The sequence below is a fragment of the Phascolarctos cinereus genome, unplaced genomic scaffold (genome assembly GCF_003287225.1).
Source record: "Phascolarctos cinereus isolate Bilbo 61053 unplaced genomic scaffold, phaCin_HiC Scaffold_9;HRSCAF=440, whole genome shotgun sequence".
Lineage (NCBI taxonomy): Eukaryota > Metazoa > Chordata > Mammalia > Diprotodontia > Phascolarctidae > Phascolarctos > Phascolarctos cinereus.
This window is the reverse complement of record NW_027556402.1, coordinates 107,423,347-107,450,419: the sequence shown is the minus strand read 5'-3', so window position 1 is coordinate 107,450,419 and position 27,073 is coordinate 107,423,347. Positions and strand designations below refer to the sequence as shown.

The 27,073-nt window shown below is 36.8% G+C and overlaps 1 protein-coding gene across 1 annotated transcript in view; it reads right to left on the bottom strand.

Annotated features, from left to right (window-relative positions):
- IQCM (IQ motif containing M) overlaps window positions 1–27,073 on the bottom strand; it is a 274,031-nt gene that overhangs the window by 177,205 nt on the left and 69,753 nt on the right. Inside the window, exon 4 of the mRNA XM_078148853.1 lies at window positions 19,548–19,666. Within this exon, the coding sequence (XP_078004979.1) occupies window positions 19,548–19,666 (119 nt within the window). The remainder of the gene's footprint in view (window positions 1–19,547; window positions 19,667–27,073) is intronic.

Below are 27,073 nucleotides of genomic sequence, written 5' to 3'. Positions count from 1 at the left end.
TGTTTGTTCTAAGGTCACAGTTGAACTCAGGTCTTCCTGATTTCAGGGCCGGTGTCCTATCCACTGCTCCACCTAGCCACCCCATAATTTCAAATTTAATAAATTCACCTAACTTTTTGTTCATCTGTTTCTGATCCTTTCCAGAGAGCACACTGAGGAAATCCTAAGTAAATTCAGTTAAGAACAAGCCCCACTCCCATCCCCTGTGCATAACATTGAGTCTGGCTATCCGTGCTTTTTGTGTTTCCTTGTTATTACAATTGCACTTTTAATTCATATTCAACATATGCATCCAAAGCGCTTTGTTTCATGAAAATATGCTAATCAATGTTGCACCTTCCCATTTGTCAATTTGTTCTAAATAACATTAAAAGGGAGTCAAATGAGACATGTTAAGGAACAGATGTTTGTGTTTCTGGTTGCCTTCCTACAGTTTTCATTCACTTTCATCACTTTTTGAGAAATTGGACTAATCTTCCTTATCTAAAGAACACAACTTTACCTGGGTTGCTTGGACATGGAATTCTAAAGCCTATGGACATTTTAGGCAACCATACAAACAACATTTTGGACTAACACTGTTATTCTTACTGTAGAAAAAGTGAGAACATGACATATTAGACTAAAGGCTAGATTTAGACCCAAGAAGACAGAAGTTCAAATCTCACCTTGACACTTAATCAACATGAAATCGTGGGCTGAGCCATAACAACCTATTTTCTTATGTAGGGCAAGCAACACAAAATGTAAAAATCAATCTTGTAATTTATGATAGAATAATACAAGAAAACAAATTGAACTGAGTAGGAGGGGAGATTAATTACTAAACTGATTTCTGTTTGATGAAGAATGCATGTGTTAAATTTTTTTTCATCCTCTAAAATTGAGGGCCACAGGAAAAAGCTCTGGCTGCCCCCGTCTCAGTATGGTAGCAACTCTGGCCATTCCTCAGGCAACCGTCAGAGGTCTTCATCAGCAGAGGGAGTTCCCATACTAACAAAATCACAGATGCTTGATATGTTGACTTACTCAAAACACTCTTCTTGTTCAATCTTTCACCCAGATTTTGCCCATTATCTCAGTCCAGCATATAGCAAGAGACCATGAAAAATATACTGGTAATTATGCAATTACACTACTATTATAATCATGACTCCTAACAATAACCCTAGTTCTCCATCAAGGAGGCACCATAGTACAGTGATATGAGTGGTGATTCTAGTCTAACATTCTGCCTGGCATGTAGTAGACACTGAACAAATTAATTTTTAATTGATTGGTAATATAACAGGTTTAAAATGTAAATGGACTTTCAAGCATAGCTATATAAACTGAGAAACAGTTCTAAAGTTACAAAGCAAATTACAAAAGCTATGTAACTGTTTCACATCCTTGCAAAAGCTTCATATATGGGGGATATAGAAAAGCATTGAAAGACTACAGACTGAAACAAAGTGAATTAAGAAGAACCAAAGAAGCGAGATACAAAATGACTACCGCAATGAAGTGGAAAGTAAAGCAACAAAAACATCCAAACTGGCTTTTGAAAAAGCATAATAACCAAGCTTTGTCCCAAAGGAGGGTACGAAAAATCACCTCCTCTGTTTCTCTGCAGAAGTATGAGATCACAGGTATAGGATGCAAATATAATGTCACATTTTAAAAAATAAATTACTTTTGCTGAGATGATTTTTCTCTTTTATTTTTTGTATAAGGCGGTAGTTATTAAACTTTTTGGTCTCTGGAACCCTTTAAATCCTTAAAAATTGTCAAGAACTCTAAAAACATATTGTTTATGATAGAAAGATAGACACATGTACAGATACATAGATAAATACATTACTATTTATTCTATCAAAAATTAAAGCTGATAAAGTTTTTTAAATATTTATTTAAAAATAATAATAAGCCATTACATACTGTCATAACATATTTTTTTAGGGGTAAAAAAACCTATGTTTTCCAAAGCAAAGAAATTCAGTTACAGTGACATTGTTTTTCATGTTTTTTGCAAATATCTCTGATGTGTGACTTAATAAAAAGACAGTTGGATTCTTGTATCTGCTTTTGTATTCAATCTGTTGTGATATGTTGCTTTGGTTGAAGTATATTAAGAAAATTTGGTCTCCCACAGATATGCAGTTGAAAAACGAATAGTATTTTAATAGGCAAATAGCATCTTAGCATTGTTATGTGAAGAGTTTTGATCTCATGGACTCTTGGAAAAGGTCTTGGGAACCCCCGGGGTTCAAGGACCACACTTTGAGAACTATGTAATAAGGTGTTATTTTCTTGGAGGGAATGGTAGAGTGACACATTTGGAAAGATAGGTGATATGAAAACAAAAGCTACTGATAAGCATTAACAAGAAAGAAAGAATGAATGAATGAAAGGCCTGGTGGCATTGAAGTATAAAATCATAGAATAGCAAAGTTGAAGGGACTTTGAAAATTATCTAATCCTACTCCATCATTTTACTGATAAGGAAACTAGAATTCAGTGAGATTAAGTGATGTGTTCATTACTAACAGAGCCATAAGTGGAACCCAGACCTTCTGATTCCCAGTCCAGTGTACTTTGCATTATAACATAACACCTCAAAAGCAGATAGGAAAGGGGGATCAGAAAGAGGACAAAAAAAATGTGAGTCAAATAGGAAAATATGAGTAAATATATGAATAAAGTAAAAGTAGTCAAATTGTCTAATTTGCCACATTCAGGGAGTATAGTTGACTGGCAAGTTTAAAATAGCCAGGAATCCTTCCTGGATAGTTAAATAGTTAAGAGTTTCAAAGCAAAAGAGAGATGAAGAAATTTCAAGGTTCCAAATTAAGGAAAAGTATATTTCCATAGACTCTTGTTAGGGCGACCTAATCAGAAATTACAAGAGGAAATTCCTTAGAGGACAAAGGAGAAAAAATCTGTATGGTTTAAGAAAAAAAAAAGAATTCTTCTCAATTTCAACATACTACTGCAGCTAAAATAAAATTTCTATGGAGAAACGTCTAAGATATGCTTATAACTTCTTTTCTATTCCTGCTAAGCAGTCACATGGAAGAAAATTAATGCCATTTTTGAAAGTAGTTTTGTAAGTATCTTTGGCACCATTTGGTGGCCCTTGACTAGGACATGTTTTTGTTTTTTTCTCTTGAAATGCATCCTCAAAAATGCAAGACTACTTTGTCTTGTACTCCAATACAGTGATGTTCTGTGTTTTCCCAGAGAACCCTATTCCCACCTTGATGTACATTACAATCCTTTCCATCCAGGTATAAAAGGGTATGTGATGCTATCTATGACTGCTTTGAGGTAGAATGGTGTAATGATTTTTTTTTTCTTCTTGATTAAAGACTTTCTGTTTCCATACAAAAATTGGTACAATTCTAGACTGAGGAATGTAAATTTTCATGGCTTTCAGGTCATCCAATAATTCTTAAATTATCTCTTTTTGATCTATTTTACAGGTCAGTTGTTTTCCAATGAGCTATTGGACATTTTCTTATATTTTTTCATTCTTTTCATTTTGTTTTACTATTTCTTGATGTCTCCTGGAGTCATTAACTTCCACTTGCACAATTCTAATTTTTAAGGAATTATTTTCTTCAGTAAGCTTTTCCATTAGGCCAATTGTCAGTGAATTTTTTTTTATATATTTTTCAACTTTTTGTGTTTCGTTTACCAACCTGTTGACTCTTTTTCATGATTCTTTGTCACTGTCATGTCTCTTCCTGATTCTCTCTCTCTCTCTCTCTCTCTCTCTCTCTCTCTCTCTCTCTCTCTCTCTCTCTCTCTCTCTCTCTCTTTCTCATTTGAGTTTTAAAATCCTTTTTGAGCTCTTCTTAGAATTCTCTTTGGGCCTGAGACCAATTCACATATTCCTTTGAGGCTTTGCTTGTAGCTGTTTTGACACTTCTGAGTTTGTGACTTTTTGTAGTTAGATTCTTTTTTTGTTTGATTGGTTGTTTTTGCTCACTTTTCCAACCTATTTCATGGCTTTTAACTTTATATTAAGGTTGGGCTCTACTCTTGGGGTGGATGGGGCACTGTCCCAAGCTCCAGGTTTTTCATGATTCTGTTTTTAGAGGACCTGAAGGACCCGTAAGTTTCCAGTTCTTCCAAGGTTGTATGACCTAAGGAGAGGTGTGATCACTACTTTGCTGGCCTGTTCTCTGGTCTATGAGCGACCATGAGCACCATGGAACTGTGACCAGGATCCCCACTCTGCTGCAGTCACTTGCTCTAGTGTACTAGTTCTCCTCCTCACCCTAGGACTGTAACCCAGAATCACATGAGGGCAATGCAACAGAGTCTTGCCCCCAGTGCCATAAAAGTGTCCCCTGTAATCTCCTTCTGACTCCTCTCCATCTCTCTCTTACTATCTGTGCCCTGACAGCTCAGGAAGTTGCTGATGATGATTCATTCAGTTGCAAGCAAAGTCTATGCTAGTTTACTTGGGTGAGGCCTCACTGCTGACTTGCAATGGGCTACCTGCACTGAACTGTGCTTCATTCTCATCCTAATAAGACAGACCCCTGTTGCCAAACTTCTAAGTTGTCTTGAGCTGCTGTGATGGTTAAAAAGTTCAAGGGACATAATTTCTGAATAATTAGTCATTTTATTAATAATGCCAGCATGTTTATTAAGAAAAGGATGGTCATTTGGCTCTCTCCCTTAGACCAAAAATGATTTATGGTGGTGGACTCACAGTTTGTGTTCCTGAGGGTAGCAATCAACTCTGATTGGTTAATAATTAATGAGAAAAGGAATATTATGATGAGAGATTGGGCTATATTACAACGAGAGTCTGGAGATATGACTTGGATCACCCAAATCTTGGTCAAAGAGATATCAATTTCCATATCATCTATTTGACAAAAGGGAAGATCCACATTTTCCCAAACCTTTCTCAGCAAACACAGGAGCAGGAATCCATCCATTAGCTTAAACGTAGGATTTCTTTTGCCATCTGATTAGATCTTTAGTCTGGGTAAGCCTTTGAGAGAGATTGATTTCCCACACTGGTTGATTTTTGGATGAGGAAATAGAAAAGGGAAAAAACCTTGGTTCTGATTCAATAATGAGTTATTAATACAAGAGAGAAATAATCATTTCTCTCATTTCCCTATTTGATTCTATTGAGAGACGAAGTTTCCTCAGTGAATCACTAAATGATGTTACAAATACTTTATCAAGGGTTCTTAACTATGGGTCTTATGAGGGAAAACAAAGTGGGGTGAAAAGGGAAAGAGATCAATCACATTGACAAAATCAAAGGGGGCAGTCCCCTCCATTAAACAAATCTTACAGATAAAAAGGGGAAAATTAATAATAATAATAATGATATAATAGAATTGTCCATTTAAGACTCAGAAGCCTCATCTCATAGAGCTGTCTGGTTCTTAGGACACCATTTGATGCAGCTCTCTGGTTGGGATGTGGTCCTCTAAACAGTTTCCAGCTGACTGGCTTCTTAGACTCATGTCACTTATAGAGATCCTCTACTCTGCTAAAAATCTACTACAAAATTGTTCTTAACACAATTTTAAATTTACTTTGCCAATAACCAGGTCACATAATGAAAATTAGCTCAAACCTTATGTCTCTATTACTAGAAAATCAAATTTGGAATCTTTTAGACCAGAAAATTTACATTTTTAGGTTAGCTGATATAGCTAAGAAACTCAGATATCAACTAAAAATTAGAACCCAATTTTTATACTTGCCATTGTTCATTCCCCCATTAGGAGGATGAGATACTGCTAAGGACTTAATAACCAAGTATTTTAACTAAGAAGATGAACTCCAATACAAAAATGAATTCATTTAACAAAAGGTTCCAGGTTGGGATACAGAAATATATTGAATAATGAACTTCAAAACAGTACATATTAAATAAATTACAATAAAAACATTTTCAACTTCTAGCCATGTTCAAATGAATAACCTTTAGTAAAAGTATATCTCTCTTTAGGTCATTTATAAGATAGACCACAAGTCCTTCTTTTGAGATAACTAATTATGCTGCTTTTCTTTTCATTAACACAGAACTGAGACAGTTACAATATTAACCTTACTAAATAAAAGAATTATATTCTGGTTTCACAAGTCTTTACATCATTGTCTAATTATCCCCATACCATTAAGAGAAATTAAAGCACATTATCTCATACAGAGATATATAACTAGTAACAGTAGATGACAAGGTTAAGTATTAATTTAGTTGCTCAGAATATAGAAAGGACTAGAATTCTACATCAAATAGTTTAAATCTTATACCTGTATCTTACTATAATAACTCAGAAGTAATTGAGTAATAACATAAAAAACTTAGTTGCATTTATACTGACCATCTAATATGCTTATAGAAATTTGCCATAAAAGAAAAATCATGGACATAGTTACTCGGTATAGGGATAATGCTTCCTTAACTCCATGCCAATTCCAGGTAAAAGTTATATCCATAGTCAGTTGCATTGAATCAGGCTTAAAGCCAGCCATTCAAGAGGAAATTCACAATGGAGAAATTGAACCAGGAAAATACTTCCTCAATCCCTTCAAGAGTCGTTCTCCCAACCTATCTCATAAGAAATCCTCCTATAGTTCATGAATGTAAACTCCATGAGGTTGTTGGCGTCATGGATCATTGGCTTAAGACTCAGAATAATATCAACTGCAGTCTCATAAGATCTTAAAGAGCAAAGTTCCAATAATCAGAGTTTTGGGTGGATTTAGTTTTCAAGGATCACATATCCTAGATGACAAGTGTTGATTATAATTTCACATTGGTAACAGTAAGATATTTATCATGAAAGAGCACAACTTATCTTGATATAACTAGTGCTCATGATAAGTAGATGCTTTTTTCACCACTAGGTTCAACATTACACAAATGATTTGGCCTTAAGATGCTTAATAACAAACAACAAAAGACCTGAGATGGGATATATAGATATAATAATCTCAAATTATATACAAAGAAGAGCTTATATGAAACCATCTATAATAAAACATGTTCCATTATTATCCATGTTCAAATGGACATAAACATGGACTACTGCTCTCCAAATCCCTTTAAACAATGGGAAAATCTTTAAGGTGACTCTTACATCAAAGGGGGCAGTCCCCTCCATTACGTAAACCTTACAGATAAAAGGTACATAAAGAAAAAGTGAATAATAACAATAATAAAATTGTCCGTTTAAGGCTCAGAAGCCTCACTCATACATTTGTCTGGTTCTTGGGACACCATTTGATGCAGCTTACATAGTTTGCATGCATTTCAGGATATGCTCCACACACAGGTTCTAATCCCAAATTAAAAAACAAACATAACTAAAATCAGATTTCCTGTTAAGGTAACACAAGAGAAACCATAAGTTACTACTCTTCACCAACATAACTGACTGTATGCTAAAATCATATTCCTTAAAACATAAACAAGAGAGGTTCCTGGCTTTACCCTCACAACTTAATAGATTCATATCTTTATTTCACAAACTTCTTTACCTTTGTCTAACTATACTGATATCATTTTGAAAGATCAGTAATTGAACCTTATACATGTGACAAGTTCAAGCATTAATTTAACTCTTGCTTAGGCCACGGAATGACTACAAATTAGATCAAATTAGCAAGGTTTTTCCTACTTGCAGCTCAATATAGTAATTCAGATAGCATCAATCTAATAACTAAAAGATCCAGTATTACAATGGAAAACTTCCACTGTCTACTCATCCTGATAATAGAAATTTGCTATGAGAGTTAGAAGTGGAGACATAACAGCCTCAAGGCCTATACCACTATAAGTAGCCTGGAATAGGGAACCAGGTAGATAGATTTCTTGTGTGGGAAAATGTATTAAGAAAGGTCCAACCTGGGGGCAGCTAGCTGGCGCAGTGGATAGAGCACCGGCCCTGAAGTCAGGAGGACCTGAGTTCAAATCCGGCCTCAGACCAAACACTTGACACTAGATGTGTGACCCTGGGCAAGTCACTTAACACCAATTGCCTAAAAAAAAAAAAAAAAGAAAAAAAAGAAAGGTCCAACCTTAATTTTCTCAAAGTAAGCTTCCTATCTTATTCCCAGAGACAGATATTCACTAGCCTTAGATCTCAGATGTCACTCCCATTGAGCTGCTGACTGTAGATGTTTTCTCAAAGTGCTCATTTAAATTTGGTCTAAGGACACAACAAACCTAAGAATAAAACTTAAAAAGAATTCAGGGTCCCCAAAAGCTTTCTCCTTGAACAATAAAATCTCATTAACTGCAGTGGGTCTGGACACAATTATTATCAATAACATCAAATTATTGCAATTAATTAGCTTACAAATAAAATGCAGTAGGCCTTCTGAGAACTTACACAAAAGATTTTTACTTAAACATGTACACAAAAGATTTTTACTTAAGTATTTCTTCCTAAAAGCATTTTTCTTTCTTAAAAATAGCTTAAAATTTATCCTGATATTTAAAGGAAGTTGTGGGGCAGCTAGGTGGCACAGTAGATGGAGCTCCAACCTTGGAGTCAATAGGCCTGAGTTCAAATCTGAGCTCAGACACTTGACACTTACTAGCTGTGTGACCCTGGGCAAATCATTTAACCCCAATTGCCTTGCAAAAAAAAAAAAAAGGAAGTCGTTAGAATCTAATTAAGTTAGTTGGAAACATCTAAATTGACAGTTATCTCTATCTTATTGAAACTTAAAGCAAAAATAGATCCTTAAAATTGGAATTTATCAAAACTAAGTTGGTATAAATTGTCTTTAAGTACCATAAATAAATCCCAAAAGTTCTATAAAAACAAAATAAATTCCTAATCATCACAAATTCCTAAGTACCACCCCCTCTAGCCAAAAAGTGTCTGCAGCGGGGAGGAGATTCAGTTTTTCTAAGCAAAAAAAAAAAAATTAAATTATCCTTATCACAATAACAAAGTTTACCAGGCCTTTAAAAGTTTGCTCACTATCTTTTTCTTCCCTTTTGCCTTCTCCTAGAATACAAATTCAACATGATATAAAATATAGCACTAGAAATCAAGAAAATAATTACAAGAGGAGGAGCCAAGAGGGCAGGGAAAAAGCAGGGACTTGCCTGACCTCTTCCCTAAACTCCTCCAAATATCTTTAAATAATGAACCAAAACAAATTTTAAAGAAGCAGAACCCCAAAAAGGACAGAGTGAAACAATTTTTCAGCCCCAGACAATTTAGAAGCTTGCCAGTAAAGGTCTGTAGCACCAGAGTGACAGTGGAAGTGCAGTCCAGTGCAGGTCATGCCAGGGCAGACCTTAGGAGTGACTGAATCAGTGGCAGCAGTGGCTGCTTCCGGAGCTTTTACCCAAAAGAGATTAATGGGGCAAAAATCTGGTCACAAGGAGATTACAGGATTCTCTTTTCTGGCAGTGGGGACAGGACTCTGTTGCTTTGCCCAAACTCAGATCTGGGTCACAATCTTAGGTGGCAGTCCAGGGCAAGGAGGAGCACTAGCACATCAGAGCTTGTGGCCTCAATGGAGTGGGGGAACCTTGTCACAGATCCAGGACAGGAAAGGAGTTTGTGGTCTCTCATAGACCAGAGCACAGGCTAGGAGAGTAGTAAATACGTGTCTCCTCAGATCATACCACCTTGGAAGAACTGAAAACTTACAAATACTTAGAAGTATCTTTGAAATCAGCTGCACGAAACCATCAAAGCTTGGGGCAGTGCCCCCTGCCCCTCTGGAAGCAGAACCCTACTTTAGCATAGAGTTAAAAGTTAAAAAAAAAAAAGACTGGAAAAATGAGCAAACAGAAAAAAATCTGACTATACAAAGTTACTATGGTGACAAGGAATATCAAAATACTTATTCCGAAGAAGACAACAAAGTCGAAACTCCTACATCCAAAGCCTCAAAGAAAAATATGAATTGGTCTCAGGCCCTGGAAGAGCTCAAAAGGATTTTAAAAATCAAAGAAGAGAGGTGGAAGAAAAATCGGGAAGAGAAATGAGAGTAATACAACAAAGTCATGACGAAAGAGTCATGGTAAAAGAGGCGTACAAAAAGTAGTGAAGAATATAGCACCTTAAAAAAAAGAATAGGCCAAATGGTAGAAGAGGTACAAAAATCCAACAATGAGAAGAATGCTTTGAAAAGCAGAATTGGCCAAATAGAGAAGGAGGTCCAAAAGCTCACTGAGGAAAATAATTCCTTAAAAATTAGAATGGAGCAAATGGAAGCTAATGACTCTATTAGAAATCAAGAAACAATAAAACAAAACCAAAAGAATGAAAAAATAGAAGGCAATGTGAAATATCTCTTTGGAAAAACAAATGACCTGAAAAATAGATCCAAGAGAGATAATTTCAAAATTATTGGACTTCCTAAAGGCCACGATCAAAAAAAGACCCTAGACATCATCTTTCAGGATGAAGAATCAAGGAAAATTGCCCTGATATTCTAGAACCAGGGTGGGGAATCAAAATTGAAAGAATCTACCAATCATCTCCTAAAAGAGGTCCCCAAATGAAAACTCCAAGGAATATAGCCAAATTCCAGAGCTCCCAGGTCAAGGAGAAAATATTTCAAGCAGCCAGAAAACAATTCAAGTATTATGCAGCCATAGTCAGAATAACACAAGATCTGGAAGCTTCTACATTAAAGGATCAGAGAGCTTGGAATACGATATTCCAGAGGGCAAAGGACTGGGATTACAACCATGAATCATCTACCCAGCAAAACTGAGTATGATCTTTCCAGGGAAAAATGGATATTCAATGAAAAAGAGTACTTTCCAAGGAAAAGACCAGAGCTGAATAGAAAATTTGACTTTCAACTACAGCATTCAACAGCAGCATAAAAAGGTAAATAAGAAAAGTAAATCATAAAGGACTTAATAAATTTAAACTGTTTGCATTCCTACGTGCAAAGATTATACTTGTAACTCATAAGAACTTTGTTATTATTAGAGTAGTTAGAAGGAGTATATAGAAACAGGAAGCACAGGTATGAGTTGAATATGAAGGGATGATATCTAAAAAATAAAATTAAGGGGGGAGAGAGGAATGTACTCAGAGAAGGGGAAAGAGAAAGGTAGAATAGGGTAAAGTATCTCACAAACAAAGAAGCAAGAAAAAGCTTTCACAGTGAAGGGGAGGAAGGGGAAGTGGTGGGCAATGCTTGAACCTTACTCTCTTTGGAATTGTCTTAAAGAGGGAATAACACACACTAAATTGGTATAGAAATTTGTTTTACCGTATAGGAAAGTAGGAAGGGAAGGGGATAAGAGAAAAGGGAGTATAATAGAAGTGAGGGTAGACTGGGGGAGGCAGTAGTCAAAAGCAAAACACTTTTGAGGAGGGACAGGGTAAAATAAGAGAGAGAATAGAATAAGCTGGGAGAATAAGATGGAGGAAAAATATAGTTAGCAATTATAACTGTAAAAAAAACTGAAGCAAGTTTCTCTAATAAAGGCCTCATTTCTCAAATATTTAGAGAACTGAGTCAAATTTTTAAAAATAAAACCATTCCCCAATTGATAAATGATCAAAAGATATGAACAGTCAATTTTTAGATAAAGTAATCAATCTATAACTATATGGAAAATGCTTTAAATCATTGTTGATTGGAGAAAGGCAAATTTAAACAATGCTGAGGTACTGCCTCACACCTGTTACACTGGCTAACTAATAGGACAAAAAAGAAAAATGATGAATGTTGGAAGTAATATTGGTGGAGTCGTGAACTGATTCAAGCATTACATAGGGCAGTTGGGAACTATGCCCAAAGGGCAACCAAACTGTGCATAACCTTTGACCCAGCAATACCACTACTAGGTTTGTATCCCAAAAGAGAAAAAAAAAAAAGGAAAAAGATCTATGTGCACAAAAATATTTATAGCAGCTCTTTTCTAGTGTCAAAGAATTGGATATAGAGGAGATGTCCATCAATTGCAGAGTGGCTATGTTTTGGTTTATGATTGTGCTAGAATACTATTGTGCTATAAGAAATGATGAGCAGGATGCCCTCAGAAAAGCCTGGAACGACTTGCATGAACTGATTCAAAGTGAAATTAGTAGAACCAGGAGAACATTTGTATATAGTAACAGCAATACTGTAAGATGATCAATGATGAATGACTTGGCTATTCTCAGCAATACAATGATCAAGACAACTCTGAGGACTTAACGATTAAAAATGTTATCCACCCCCAGATAAAGAACTGATAGTCTAAATGCAGAGCAAAGCATACTTTTTAAACTTTCTTTATTTTTCTTTGTTTTTTTAATCTATGTTTTCTTTTATAACATGACTAATATAGAAATATATTTTGCATAACTACACATATATAACTTGTATCAAATTGCTTGCCTTTTCAATGGGGGGGTGGGGAGAGAGGGAGAGAAAGAATTTGGAATTAAAAAAATTTTAAATGAATATTAAAATTGCTTCTACATGTAATTGAGGGAGAGTGAAGTAAAATACTAAATTAAAAAGAGAAAATCTAAAAAAAGAGAAAATAATTACATTCTAGAATCCCACACAAATACTGAAGTGATAGTTCCCTTAAAGCCCTAGAAAAACAACACTGGTCAATTGTAAATATATATACATATGGATATATACATATATGCATATGTATATATAGTGTATGTGTATATGTATGTGTATATATGTATATACACATACACATATATATAAACTCACTCTACATCACAAGCAGGCTTGAAAATTATGCTCTATTTTTTGTGAACAATATTTGTATCCCATTTACTCAATAGGAATTCCACAACACAGAAGATTCTTGCACAGGGTTGACAAGAATTTATGACTAGATGGTTCTGAGAACCCTTGTAAGTCTGCAAAAGAGATTTTGCAAGTTCTTTTCTTTGTACAATTACACATTTTCCTTTTTAAAATTCCTATGTAAATACTTGAAAGGTTTTTAACATTATGACGATAACTTCAAATAGCTTAGTTAACAATCTCACAATTTCACAAGAGATCACCAAATAATTCTGGATGAAACTTCTTCTTTAATTATAGGCAAAACTGGAAGTTTGTAAGTTCTTAAATTACAATAGTTCAGACCATTACAGCATGTGGTGCACGTGGTCAGCAGGGTTTTTAAAATTACCTAACAGCTGTCTCAAACCTTTTTTTTAACCTTTTAACAGTACAATTCTTAATCTAACAATATCCAGATAATAAGAGCAGCTGCTTTTCTAACAAAATGACTGACATAATAGCTCACCAAATTTCACAGTATAGGAAAGTTTAAAAATGTAACAATTCCATAAAAAATATTATGTATATAAAACTAGAAACAAAACCCATTACCAAACAAAACCATTACTACCTGAAGTGACCTTAATTCAGTTGAATGCATTTCCAAATTACCTTACCCAGAATATCATTTGTCTCACATCACCATTGGTAGTCCATACTAATCACATCTAAAATACCATATAAAGTTATCAAGTCTGAAGTAGTCATATCTAATTAAAGAAATAATAAAACAATTAAAATTTATATAGTATTTGCCCTATGCCAGACACTCTGTTAAGCATTTTAAAATCATGTGATCCTCAGAAAAACCCTGGAGGTGGGTGCTATTATTAATCTACTTACAGACCAGTAAACTGAAGTAAACAGACATAAAGTAACTTGCTTGGGGTCATACAGCATAAACTTAATGACAAATGACAAATGTCTTTTGTGTTAGGTTCTAATTTACCATAATTATCCTTATAGGAGAATATATTCAGACCCCATTCTTATTTCCTTCAGGACAGATTTTGGTTTAAATCAAATAAAATCTATATTCATAATAAATAATGGTAACATTTCAATTTAAATTCACATATTTCTATTATTTTGCTTATATGTGTGTACATATATTTAAAGACATGCGCACACACACACACACACACACACACACACACACATACACACACACAAAATCCCTTTTGTGACTATTTAATTTCACTTTAGATGAATTTGAATTTCACTTCCCCTGCCCATTTAAAAACCAAGGGCAGCTTTCTCTCATTGGCTACAGCTCTATGCCTCTTGGTAAAAACTGGGCCTCTTACTTCAAGAAAGTACTCAGAAACAAAACTGCTTCCCTGATTCTACCTTCAAAACTCACAGTCAAAAGACAGGAAGAGAACTCTTTAAAATTAAAACTACCTTTTTTAAAACATTATAGCCTGGGGGAAGTTTCACCCTACTTTTTTCGGTTTCCCCCACTGCACAAATACAGGCCATATCCTAAAGATAAAGACAAAACACAGACAGAATACTCTCATAATTGCCTCAATTCCAGTATCAAACCCTCTTAAACAGAACCCCAAAAGCTCTCTTTGGCAGAGCACCATACCTCCTGACAGAAATCTAGGGGTCTTAAGAGAATTCTACCTGCAAGACACTTCGGACTGCACAAGAGCAAAAAATTCAGAATGAAACAGTTCAAACATGCAGAACGGACATATAGACTCATACATGCTTACCCAGATATGATTGAAAGTTTGAATCAGAAATTTCAGGTTGAAGAGAGTCAAAATCATAACTTACAGTTTCTCAGGAAAGGCCCTCTTTCTAGGTGCAAAATTTCACCAGTGAGCACTCGAAAAGGAGAACATTTTCTGGGAGACCTTAAGTCAGACCTGTCACTTTTCCCCTAAAATCCCTTTGAGGTTGCCATAAACTGTGGTGATTAAGAAGTTCAAAAGACATAATTTCTGAGTAGTCATGTTATTAACAATGCCGGCATGTTTATTAATAAAAGGATGGTCATTTGGCTATCTCTCTTAGACCAAAGACACCTCATGGCAGTGGGCTTACAGTTTATGTGCCCTTGGAAGAACATGTGCTCCTGAGGGTGGCAATCAACTCTTGACTGGTTAACAATTAATGAGAAAATGAATATTACAATGAGAGTCTTGGAGTATATGACTTGGATGACCCAAATATTGATCAAAGAGACTTAGAAATTTTCATATCACCTATCTGACAAAAAAGATGATACACATTTTCCAAGACCTGTCTGAGCAAACACAATGAGAAGGAATCCATCCATTAGTCAAAACTTAGAGTTTCTTTTACTGCCTGATTAGATCTTTAGCCTGGGTAAGTCTTTGAGAGAAAGATTCCCCACACTGGTTGATTTCTGAATGAGAAAGTAGAAAAGGGGAAAAACCTTGGTTGTGATTCAATAATTAATTACTAATACAAGAGACAAATAATCATTTCTCTTACTGGAAAATTGTTTCACCTCCTCCTTTTGTTGGTTCTGCCACTCCAGAACTTGTTTTGAGGTATTATTTTAAAGTTGTTTTAAGGGGAATTTGGGAGAACATAGATGAATCCCTGCTTTCACTCCTCCATCTTGTTCTACCACCCATGTCTTTTTTTTTCTTTTAGTGAGGCAGGGACTACAGAATTTACTGAATCTAATTCCCTGGGAAAAGAGGTCCAAAGAAATAACTTGCTAATAACAGCTTGTAACAGACAGAATTTGAACCCAGATCTGCCTGAATACATCTATTTTGATGCTATATAGAGCTGGATGCACACTTAGTGATTACCTAATTCAATTTTCCCATCATTCTATATGCCATTTTGCTAAATGTGGGGGTATTAAAGGTGGAACTCTGACCTTGAAACTTTTTTTATTTGTATTATTTCTAGGTTCTGGAGAAATCCTTTACACCTCAACAGATTAAAAGCTCTACCAAAAGTCTTGATGACACTCAGAAATTTCTGCTTTTGTTGTTTTATTCATGTCTGTTGTGTCCAACTCTTTGTGACCCCGCTTAGGGTTTTCTTGAAAGAGATACTGGAGTGGTTAGCCATTTCCTTTTCCAGCTCATTTTGCAAATGAGGAAACTGAATCAAATAGGGTTAAGTGACTTGACCAGGATCACACAGCTAGTAAGTGCCTGAGGTCAGATTTGAACTCAAGGAGATAAGTCTTCCTTACTCAAGATCTGGTATTCTATCCACTGTGCCACCTAACTGAACACTCAGAAACTACTTTATGCCAAAGAAACCTCACAAAGAAGCAAGAAAGCAGTATCACCATCTTATAGATGACATGAACAACAGAGCAGAGAAGGTATGGAGCCTCAGGTTCTCATGGGTGGGGATCATATACCTTCTGTTCTTCTGATATCCTATCCCTTCAGCAGTTTTACAACATCATTTAACTTATTTGAATTTAGTCACAATTTACCCTTCACAACTTCCCAGAAAAGCTTCCTAACAATTCCACTTCAAAGTGGAATGGATTGACTTGAGATATGGTGAGATTCCTCTGTCTTTGGAGATCTTCAGGCAAATGTGGCATAGTGGCTAGTCTATACATATGATTTAGGCTAGATGACTGCTGAGCTCCCTTTCAACTCCAAAATCATGTAATTTTCCACTCTACCCCCCATGACTGCTGGCAACATCACCACCTTCCTCAAAAAAGGCTTAAAGTCAATGTCAACTTACTTCCTATATCCAAATTGTCACAAAACTCTGTAGATTTTTCCCTTTTGTATTTCTCGTATTAATTCCTTCCTCCAAATTCTCACATACTCTTAGCTAACCCAAACCTTAACCATCTTGAGTGTGTGTTATTCCTTTTGACAATCTTCCCTCAATCCATAAAAGAAGGTAGTTTGATTTGATAATCTCCAAGTTACTTTCAACTCAATCAGTCAAGAGGCAATTTTTAAGTATCTGCCACATGTCAGAAATTATGCTGGGTATGAGACATATAAAGATGAAAACAATATAGTCCCAACTCTTAAAGTGCTTATAATCCAATCAGGGGAAACAATACATTTGCAAATAAGTTAATAAATATAAAGTGAAGTGCAAGTGTAGTATCCTGCCTAATAGAAGCCAGCCAAAAGAACTTCTAGGGAATCCAGGGACATGGGGTCTGAGCAGTCCAGCTTTTTGATGCTGAATCAATTAAAAAGAGAGACAGATTTCGGTTGACTTTCTCTTGCATCAGTCCTCCATGTGGCATTATGTAACTCTGAACCTTCCAGGGTAAGGGGGGGAAGAGTTGCCTCTTCTCAACCAGCATCATGGATACCATTCTCATGTGGCAGCTAGAGTAGGTAGAATACATTAGTACAGAGCTTATATCTATGGTTGACTTCTGGTGCCTATCCTGAATAGATAACTAAGCATCAGTCTTAATGTGCACATATCCACCTTTGAGGGACCTTATGAGTTTGATAGTTCTGGAGCTCCATGAAATTGAGCGGCAGCAAAGGTAGTTTCTTCATCAGAGAAGATGACCATTGACAAGAGGAGGACTCAAAGCCTCTGATCCATTTCACCAGAAAATATAAACCAGTAGCTCTTTGCACAATGAAATTTGAACAGGAGAGGTGAAATGTAAAATGCCTGATCAGCAGGCCCACAAAATGCTCTGATGAGGTTTAAATATCTGTTCCCCAAGAGAGATAAAAGTAGTTGTTAAGTTAAGTTATTGGATCCTGTTTTAAGTTATTCTTCCAATATACATTGTGTCTATTAATGTTTAATATGGCTGTAGAAAATAAATACCTACCCCACAACTGATTTACAATGTGCTTTCTATTCTATCTTTCTAGAGATCTATACACGAGCTGAAACCTAAGCTTAAAATGATTTGTCCTGAATTAGTGGGGTTGGGATTTCATGGGGAGGAGAATGTGGGGGAAAGGGAACCTAACCCCTCTACATAGAGACCAGGCTTCCCGCAACTAATTCTATGCAGACTGTGTACTTGGACTGAGAGCAAATGGATCCCTCAGAAAGAGAGGGGCAGTGTACATAATGCCCCAATGGTCCTCAGGCTCAGCAGACGTTCTTTTCTTATTTTTTAAAACTTTATTTTTCTTGTTTTGTTTTGTTTTTGGTCTCTGTTTTCTTTTGTAACAGCCAATATGGAAATGTGTTTTGAATGACTGAAGGACATATGAAGAAAGACACCGCCTGCATTCAGTAGCAGTTCTTTATGTCACACAAGATAAATGTGAAGAAATGGGGGCGGGGAAGGTGGCATGAGATAAAGAGAATTCAGGAAAGGCCTCATGGAGAAGATGGCATTTGAGCTCATCCTGAGAGGGAGCTAGAAATTCTAACAGGCTTGAGGCGAGGCAGGCAAGCATTGAGGTCACAGGGGCAAACCTGAGCAAAAGCTAAGAGATGGGAAGCGAAAGGTTGTGCACTTGGGACAGCAAGAAAGCCAGCAAAGACAGCTACTGCCGATGACATATTTTTGTGCTTCCTTAATTGTGCACATGTTCCCCATACACACACAGAGAATGTAAGCTCCATGAGGACAGGGCTATTTCATTTTACTCTTTGTATCACCTGGGCCTAACAGAGTGGTAGGTACTTAATAAATGCTTATTAATTGATTGATTGATGTTTGTGGTTGTGTATATTCATAAACACACACATACACAGGTATGCAGACATAAATTCTACTCAGAAAAAAATCTTGTAATAATTTTCTCACTGGTAGACTTCTATGGCTATCTCATTCACAATGAACCATAGGTTTGATAAGCCCAGTGGGAAAACTGTGAATGGTGTTTGAAAAGCAATGATTGGTATACACTGTGTTTCTCTCTCATAAAAGAAAGGAGGAAAAACTAAATTAAATTGTTTTCCTCATGCAGCAGCAATTAAATGACTGGGGTTTTTTTTCGCTGAGTGTCAGTAGCTCTCAAAAGAAGAAAGCCTTCCCCTCCCTTGTCTATGACCACTTTGATTTAGTCCATAAGACTCTCATGGAAAGGACCATTGTGTTGGGGATATACACACACATGCTTATGCATATGTATATGTATATGTAAGTGGGTGTGTATACACACATACACTATACACACAGAGTTCAATTTAACAAACTTTAATTATTTCTCAGAAGGTGCTAAGCATTGCGTTAGGGACCTAGGATACAATGACCAATAGTAAAATAATCCCTGCCCTTAAGGAGCTTGTACTCAACTGGAGGCCAACAGCATGTACATGGATAAGAAAATACAACATATATACACTACTGCTTGCATCATTAACAGAATAAGCATTTATTGAGCATCCATTATGTACCAGGCAAAGTGCTAAGTGCTTTACAAATATTACTTCGTTTAATCCTCACAACAACCCTGGGAGGTAGGTACTATTATTACCTCCTTTTTTTACAGTTGAGGAAAGTAAGGCAGACAAAAATTAAATGGTTTGCCCAGGATCACATACCTAGGAAGGGTTTGAGGCTGAATTTGAACTCAGGTCTTCCTGACTCCAAGCACAGCACTGTACCATATCAATGCATCATAACTGGAGAACTCTGAATAAGGAAATCCCATCTACCAATGCAGCCTGCCTTCAGCTCTTCAACTTATGGTCTGGTCTGGGAGAAAAACTGAAGTGCTGAGTGGCTGTGACTTGACCAGGATCACAGGGCATGTATAAGAAGCAAGACTTGAACCCAGGTCTTCCTGAATCCAAGGCCATCTTTCTAATTATATTATACCATACCACTTCCTTATAGTGCTATAGACTATCTCATTTATACTTACATTATTCAGATATTCTTGGTACAGTGAATGCCGACTTTTATTAAGCCAACCCTCTTTACAAACACGATGTGTATCATAGTTTTCTGAGACAATTCCTCTCCATTCATAGTATGATTTTCCTGTTAGGACAATCAATACAAGTTAAAATGATATTGATGCAGACAAACTACCTACTAATCATGTTGTTTAATGTCACAAGAAGACTAAATCATCTATAAGGGATCACTTCTATGCATTAAATCCCATCTTATCTAAGAAAAATGAAAAAGTGATTATGACAGGGTCTAAGACTTCCTTCCATTAAGTCCTTTCTCAGGAAGGGAATCACTCTCTGGTTTTCATTAGATGCTCAAAAGACTAACTGATTAATTTAATTCAGTCTCTCCTTCTCTCTGCTCAGGACAGTGATAAGTTGGAGGGAGAAGACAGAATTGATTCTTCTACTAAGAAGCATAGGTATCTACACGGTATAGCAGAGAAAGTATCTAACTTGGAATCCAGAAGATCTGAGTTTGAATTCTGCCTCAAGACACTCACTGACTGAGCAAGTCATTCATCATCAATGCACCTCAGTTTCCTCATCGTAAAATAGGGATATGACAGTAGCTATCCCCAAAGAGTTGTTGTGAGGATCAAATGACATAAGTAAAGTATTTTGCAAACTTTAAAGTGCTATGTAAATGCTAACTATAGCTAGTATAATGGTGGCTTACATTTCTTAGAGTTTTCCCATAAACTCAGTATAATGAAAAATCTTTGAGAGCGGGGACTGCTGTGGGTTTTGTGTTTGTCTGTTTATTTCCTCTCTTTCCCCATCCACAGAATCTAGCACAGTGCCTTGCCACGTAGTAGCTGCTTAGTGAATACTTGGATTGGATTGGAAACCTCAGGTCTGTAAAGAGCATTTTGAAAAAGGGAAAATTTTAAAAGTTTTTTTCTTAAAAGGTACTTGAAGAAAATCTGGGCCTGTTCTGACAGCACAAATTTCAGATTTATTCAACAAAGTGAATTACTACAGTGCATATAATGGAACTTGGTGAAGAGGGTAACAACAACAAAAAATACTGTGTACAGATGTAAATGCCCCATTGTCCCAAATATTTCTTCTGCCTCATGACAATTATTATATGATGTCTCTAAAGTGAATTTTAACTTGGAAACTAAATGAAATACAATCAGGTTAAGAGTTATTCCATAAACCTTCCAAGAAAATAACCCTGTGTTTGAATTAACAACTCTCATTCTCATGCTATTAAAACTCTATTACTCAGTTCAGGATGTCATGCATTTTCCATTCTACTGGTAGTGACAGAATTCTGACTTTTAAAGTTTTTTCCAACATAGTTCTATTCTCCTTCCTGGTCTACTGTATCTCAGTGAAGCCTAATCACCTCGAAGCAAAGAGCTGGAACTAAAAGAAACCCTAGCATTCATTTAATCCAACCCTTTCCTTTTACAGATTAGGAAACAGGCCCATAAAGGTTAAGTGACTTGCCGATTATCACAGAAATCTTTGAGTAGCATAGTTACAGTTAGAATCCAGGTTCATTGACTCTATATCCCATAGTGTTCACTTTACCATCCTACCCCATTTCACCTGCGCCTTCTTTTATGTCTCCAAACAGACCACAAGCATTCAAAGTACAGGGAAATATGTCCTTTATGTTTCCCCACCATACCTAATATTATGCTCTGAATATAGCAGTTAATTAATAAATGCATGAATAAAGAGGGAAATGATATGTTTAGCTTTATATGGTGGCTGCAAATTGGAATTGTAGACTAGATTCTAATTAGAAATCTGCCTCCAACATCAAACTACTCAGGAGAATCCCAAGATTGAAGCAGCCAGGAAGTTGAAGAACCAAGCCAAGTCACAACATATGGAATTCAGACAGTGCTAGTTTACCCATTTCTCTAATCTCTCTACAGACAAGAAAACATAATGCCAAGAGAAACAGCCACCAACCATTTCAACTACTCAATTCAGACAATTGTCACAGGTACAATTGCTCTAGGGTCAATGCATAAGAAGTCTATGTGAAGAGCCTAACTGAAAAGCTGGGTTTCCCCCTATTAAAATATAATCTAGATGACATCACAGAATAGGAAGGATCTAACTGATCAGAGGAGAGAAGATAAAGTACTTTGCAAACCTTAAAGTGCTTTAAAAATATTAGTTATTATTATTATTATTATTTATTCTCAATAATTATCTTTATCTCAATGGCTCTCCTTCCCAGGAATCTAGCAAACGGTTAGCTATTTTAGTAATGATCGTGGAGGCTCAACTACTACAATTTTTACATTAATTATATCAGTGGTCTGTGAACTCAATAGGATGATGGTGGTGGTGGCACCTAGCAAGCATTTGATACTTTGTTCTAGGGCAGTCACTGAATAAGTAGTAACCAATAGGCAACAGGATAATGAAGGCAAGTCCACTTTTGTGCATAGCAATCATTGATATAGTACGATTTATTGCTTATTAATAATATTTAGTCCCAGTGGATAGAGTGGGCCTGCAGTCAGGAAGACTCATCTTCCTGAGTTCAAATCCATCCTCAGACACTTAATTGCATGACCCTGGGCAACTCACTCAACCCCGTTTGCTTCAATTCCTTGCTGTAAAATGAGTTAGAGAAGGAAATAGCAAACCACTCCAGTAAAAACATCAAATGGGGTCACCAAGAGTCAGACACAGCTGAAATGACCTAGCAGCAATAACATACTTATAGAGCATTTTCAACAGTCATTCATCTCATTTAATCTTTATAATATTGCTAATGAGGTAAGTAGTAAAGTACAAATAGGTTAATTTTACACATAAGGAAATTGAAGCTGATAAAGGTTGTGATTTTCCCAAGGTCGCATAACTAATAAAAATAATAATAATATTTACATAGTGCTTACCATGTGCCAGGCGTTTTATGATAATTATTTTATGTGAACAACCCCGGGAGGTACATGCTATTATTATCCCTCATTTTACAGATGAGGAAACTGAGGCAAACAGAGGTTAAGTGACCTGTCCAGGACCACACAGCTAGTAAGTGTCTGGGGTTTGCTTTGAACTCGGGTCTCCCTGATTCCAGGTCTGGAGCTCTGTAGGCTGTTCCATCCAGCTGCCCAGTGGCAGTGGTGTATCTTACTTAAACTCAGATCTTCTGAGATTTTGATCTAGCTTCTTTCCATTGTGCAATATACCATGAGAAAAACTTTCCTGTAAATAGAGTCAGAGGAACTAAGATCAAATCCTCCTTCTGCATGACTAATATGGAAGTGTTTGGTATGACTGCACCGGTATAACCTACATCAAATTGCTTGCCTTCTCAATGAGAGAATTTGGAACTCAGTTTTTGTTGCTCTTTTGGTTTTTTAAAATTTATTTCTTTTAATTTTCAATATTCACTTCTGTAAGATTTTGAGTTCTAAATTTCCCCACCTCTCACTCCCCCCTCCCCAAGGCGGCATGCAATCTGATATAGGCTATACATGTTGTGAAAAATGATTTTTCTTAGTAATCATTATCTTGGAGACTCAGAGCTTTCCCTTTATCTAATCTAATGGCTCTATTCCTGCTCATTGTGTTGCCCTGACAGGTCTGGGAAAATGTTAATTCCTTCCTATTGTCAGGACAGGTGATATGGGAAATCGAAGTCTCTTTGACCAGAATTAAGTGACCTAAGTCACATACTCAAGACCCTCATTTTAATATAGCCCAACTCCCAGTGTGTTGACCAATTAAAGTTGATTGGTACCCCTTGGGAACACCTACTCATTGAAGGGCATATAACTCTGGACCCCCAACCCCCAAATGGAGCCAGTTCTGGACTGTAACTCCCATGCAATGCATGTCAAGCCAGCTTGAGAGAAATTAAAATGTGGACACATAAACTCTTCCATTTGTTTTTCTTAGAACAAACTCTGTTTTGGGGGTTCACAATGTACAATCATATCAAACACATTTCCATGTTAATCATGGAACTCAAAATTTTTAATAATGAGCATTAAAAATTTTTACATGTAATTGGAAAGACAAAATAAAATAAAACATCCCACCTCTGCCACTTATGTTACCAATGTGAACTAGGTTTTCTTGGCTTCAGTTTCCTCAGGTACTAAGAGAAAGGCAGGGGTATATACACTGGAGTCCAGGTCAATGCCTGTTAAATTTTCAGTGTAAGCATTCACATTTCAGAAATCAGGAAATGCTACAAGTCAGTGCTTTTATTGTTTTGTTGATTTTTCTAGACTTGAGAAAATGATGGAGAAAACTGAATAAAGCAGGTTAAAGTTAAAAGTATGTCATGCTGTACATTTTTCTCCTGAGAACCAGTTGTTAAACATTTGCCAGCATGCTGCTGGAGTCATGTAGCTGTTATGGTTCTTTATAGTTCTAAATTTCTAAATTTAAAAAAAAAAAAGATCTCCTTCAACCTGCTAAATTGATGCTCAAAAATTCTATAATTAGGGCTTCATTCATTTGGATTAAATGAAACAGTTCCTCTGTCCTGGAAAGAGGAGAACTTGCCTACAACCAATTCATCTAATGACAATTTATCTAGTAACATTTTTGCCTAAATTTCAATTTTCAAATAATAGGGTACAAATTGGACTTCTGGGAAGCTTATGAGCTCACAAGAGGGAAGGGGGAGGGTTGGCACTTTTAAAGTATTTTTTTGCATCTGTTGGAGGTGTTTTTTTTTTTAATTTTAACTTCTTTTATGCATACTCTGTATAATTCAGTGAGCCCAGTAAGATTTTCCTAAGTTCCTCCTGTGTCTCTTTAAGGAGGTGCTAATCTCTTGACCATTTCCTCTTCTGTTTGGGGAGATTAACATGAATGAGACCTTTTTCTGGGTCAATTGATATCTCTTTGATAAGGTATAAACCTGCCTGACCATGGGTACTCTCCTTGCCTTATAAAACGTCACAGTAAGAGTGATTGATTGAATAATGGCTATACCCCTGAACTATGCCCTTGGACTTCACCTTTGAGAAGAGCTCTGGAGAGCAGGAGGGAGAAGTCAGAGGAATGAATGACAGAGAAAGAAAGCCTGCCAGATTCACCCAATCTGAGTTATTGTACACATCCCTGCTCCCTCCAGGTGCCACGCACAACCATCAGGCACAGACAAACCAGGTTGCCTTCAGGCACACTAGGTCAACAGCCCCAGTTCTGAGTACCTCTTTGACAACTTTGAAAGTCTCCATGTATGAAGCAGCTCCCTGGATGCTGTGTTGATTATAATCCCTAGTATCTCTGTGGAGTTCATAGCCACATACAAATTCCATTCAACGGCGCTATTACCACAATTCATGGGTACTCTGCGGCCTATTCTGATAACGGCCCTTTAAATCCTTACACCAAAGAGCTAGTGAAGGCACATTGTGCATTCAATAATGCAAAAGCAGCGTCATCCTTTCCCAAGTGATTTGCCACAACCATGTTGACCTGCTTCTGTCCCTACTATACCATCTTCCTTGACTTCAGCTTTGGACCTTGACTTCATATGACATTGGCTCCTTCAATACCATTTCCAACCTGTGATTCCAACAGTCTGCTGTTTCTGGCTGAGTTAACACTTGGACTTCCTAACTGGTATGCCTTAGCATTATCTTGCTGTTTTAGCTTAGGTCAGTCATAGACTTTAGAAGTCATAGAGGTAGTAGGTGGTAGACTGAATAAAGACCTGGACTTGCAATTAGGAATGCCTGAGTTCAAATCCTGTTTCAACTAATGGCTATGTGAGTGACCCTGGATAAGTCATTTAATTTACCTCAGGCTCAGTTTCCTCATTTGTAAAATGGAATAATAAGAGCACTTAACTTACAGCATCTTTCTGAATACCAAATGAGATAACCCATGTAAAGAGGCTGGCAAATGTTAAAGTATTATATAAATACTAGCTGCTATTATTAATTAATTAATTACCAACAAATGGGTCAATGGCTTCTCAAAAAGCAAAAAGAAACTGAGAGTTTTACAGTTATCAAAGGCTGTCACTTCAGTCCTCATAGTGATTCAAGTACGTGCCTTTCTATCCACTCGCCTAGCCACCAGCCTAGCTCAGGTCTTCATCACCTCTTACCTAAACTAACATAATAGTCTTCTAACTGGTTTCCCTGCCTCAAGTCTCTCCATGTTGTAATCCATCTTTCACACAGTCACCAAGGCTATACTCTAACCATGTCTCACACACACACACACACACACACACTCAATAAACTCCACTGCTTCTTACCTCTAGAACCAAATATAAACTCTGCTTGACGTTTGAAACTCTTCCTGTCCTCTTCTGGCCTTTCTAGACCTCTTATTCCCTTCCATGTACTCTATGGTCCAGCCATACTGATGGGGTGTGGCCCAAGCCGAGGTCTTCGCCCCTTGCCCCAAAGGGAATCTGGCTCCCATTTGTCTACAGGCTCCACCTCCTCATCTTCCTTCGAAAGCCTTAGCCTACCTTTTAATCTTATTCAGATGTGCCTTTGCCCCTCACTCTAAAAAGGAATCTGGCTCCCATTTTAGGTTCCTTGTGGACTCCCCTTGTCAACTCCCCTTATTTCCCTTTGAAAGCCCTAGCTCCACCTTTTTGATCTCATTCAGATGCCTTTCAGTTCAGTTCCTTCATTATCTATTCCCATTGTCTATTCAATCTCTCAGACATTCCAATCGGAATTCTCCCCCAGACCCTTTTCCCAGGCCATTTTCCCAGACCCCTCCCTGGTCACCCAAAGTTACTTCAGTGTATAAAAAAAATCCACCCTGTCCCCCATTCAAGCCCAAAAGGCTGAGCCTTTCTCATGCCCGCTCACCTGGCCTATGTGATTTATCACTAATAAGCCTTTGCTCTGGCTGGAAGAAGATTTGAGTTGAATTCTTTCAGCCAGGGCCCGGTGTCACGATGTTGGGGCTCCCAGCACCCCAAAACCTCTAGATCTCTTCAATACTGTTCTACTTGCTGTTCCTCAGACAGGACATTTCATTTCCCTTCTTGGTGACTTTGCGCTGGCTATCCGGGGTGTTCTTTTTCTCACTTTAGCATCTTAAAATTCCTGTTCCCTTTGTGAAAGACCTTTCCTGGTGTTCCCAGATGCTAGTGCCCTAACCTCCCATGTCACCTACATCTTCTTTACAAAGCATATATGTGTCAGATAAACCTTTAGGCTTTAAAAGCTTAGAAGTGAACTAAGATTAGGCACTGCCTCTATTAGAATATAAGTGCCTTTCATGTTTGTGTTTGTATGCCCAGTACTTAGCACATCCTTGACACATAGTAGGTACTAAGAAAATGCTGTTCATTGATGACTAAGTTTTCAATAACACACTTATTCCTGTACATCCTCTCCCTAAACTGTGAGCTCTTTAAGGACAGAAATTGTGCTTTGTCATCTTTATGGTCCTAACAGCACCTAGAGTAATGCCTTTCAAATAGCATGTAATCAATATTCATTGAACAAATAAATGAACCTGACACATAAATTTTCAAATACCTTGGAACGTATATAGGTCATGTACATTG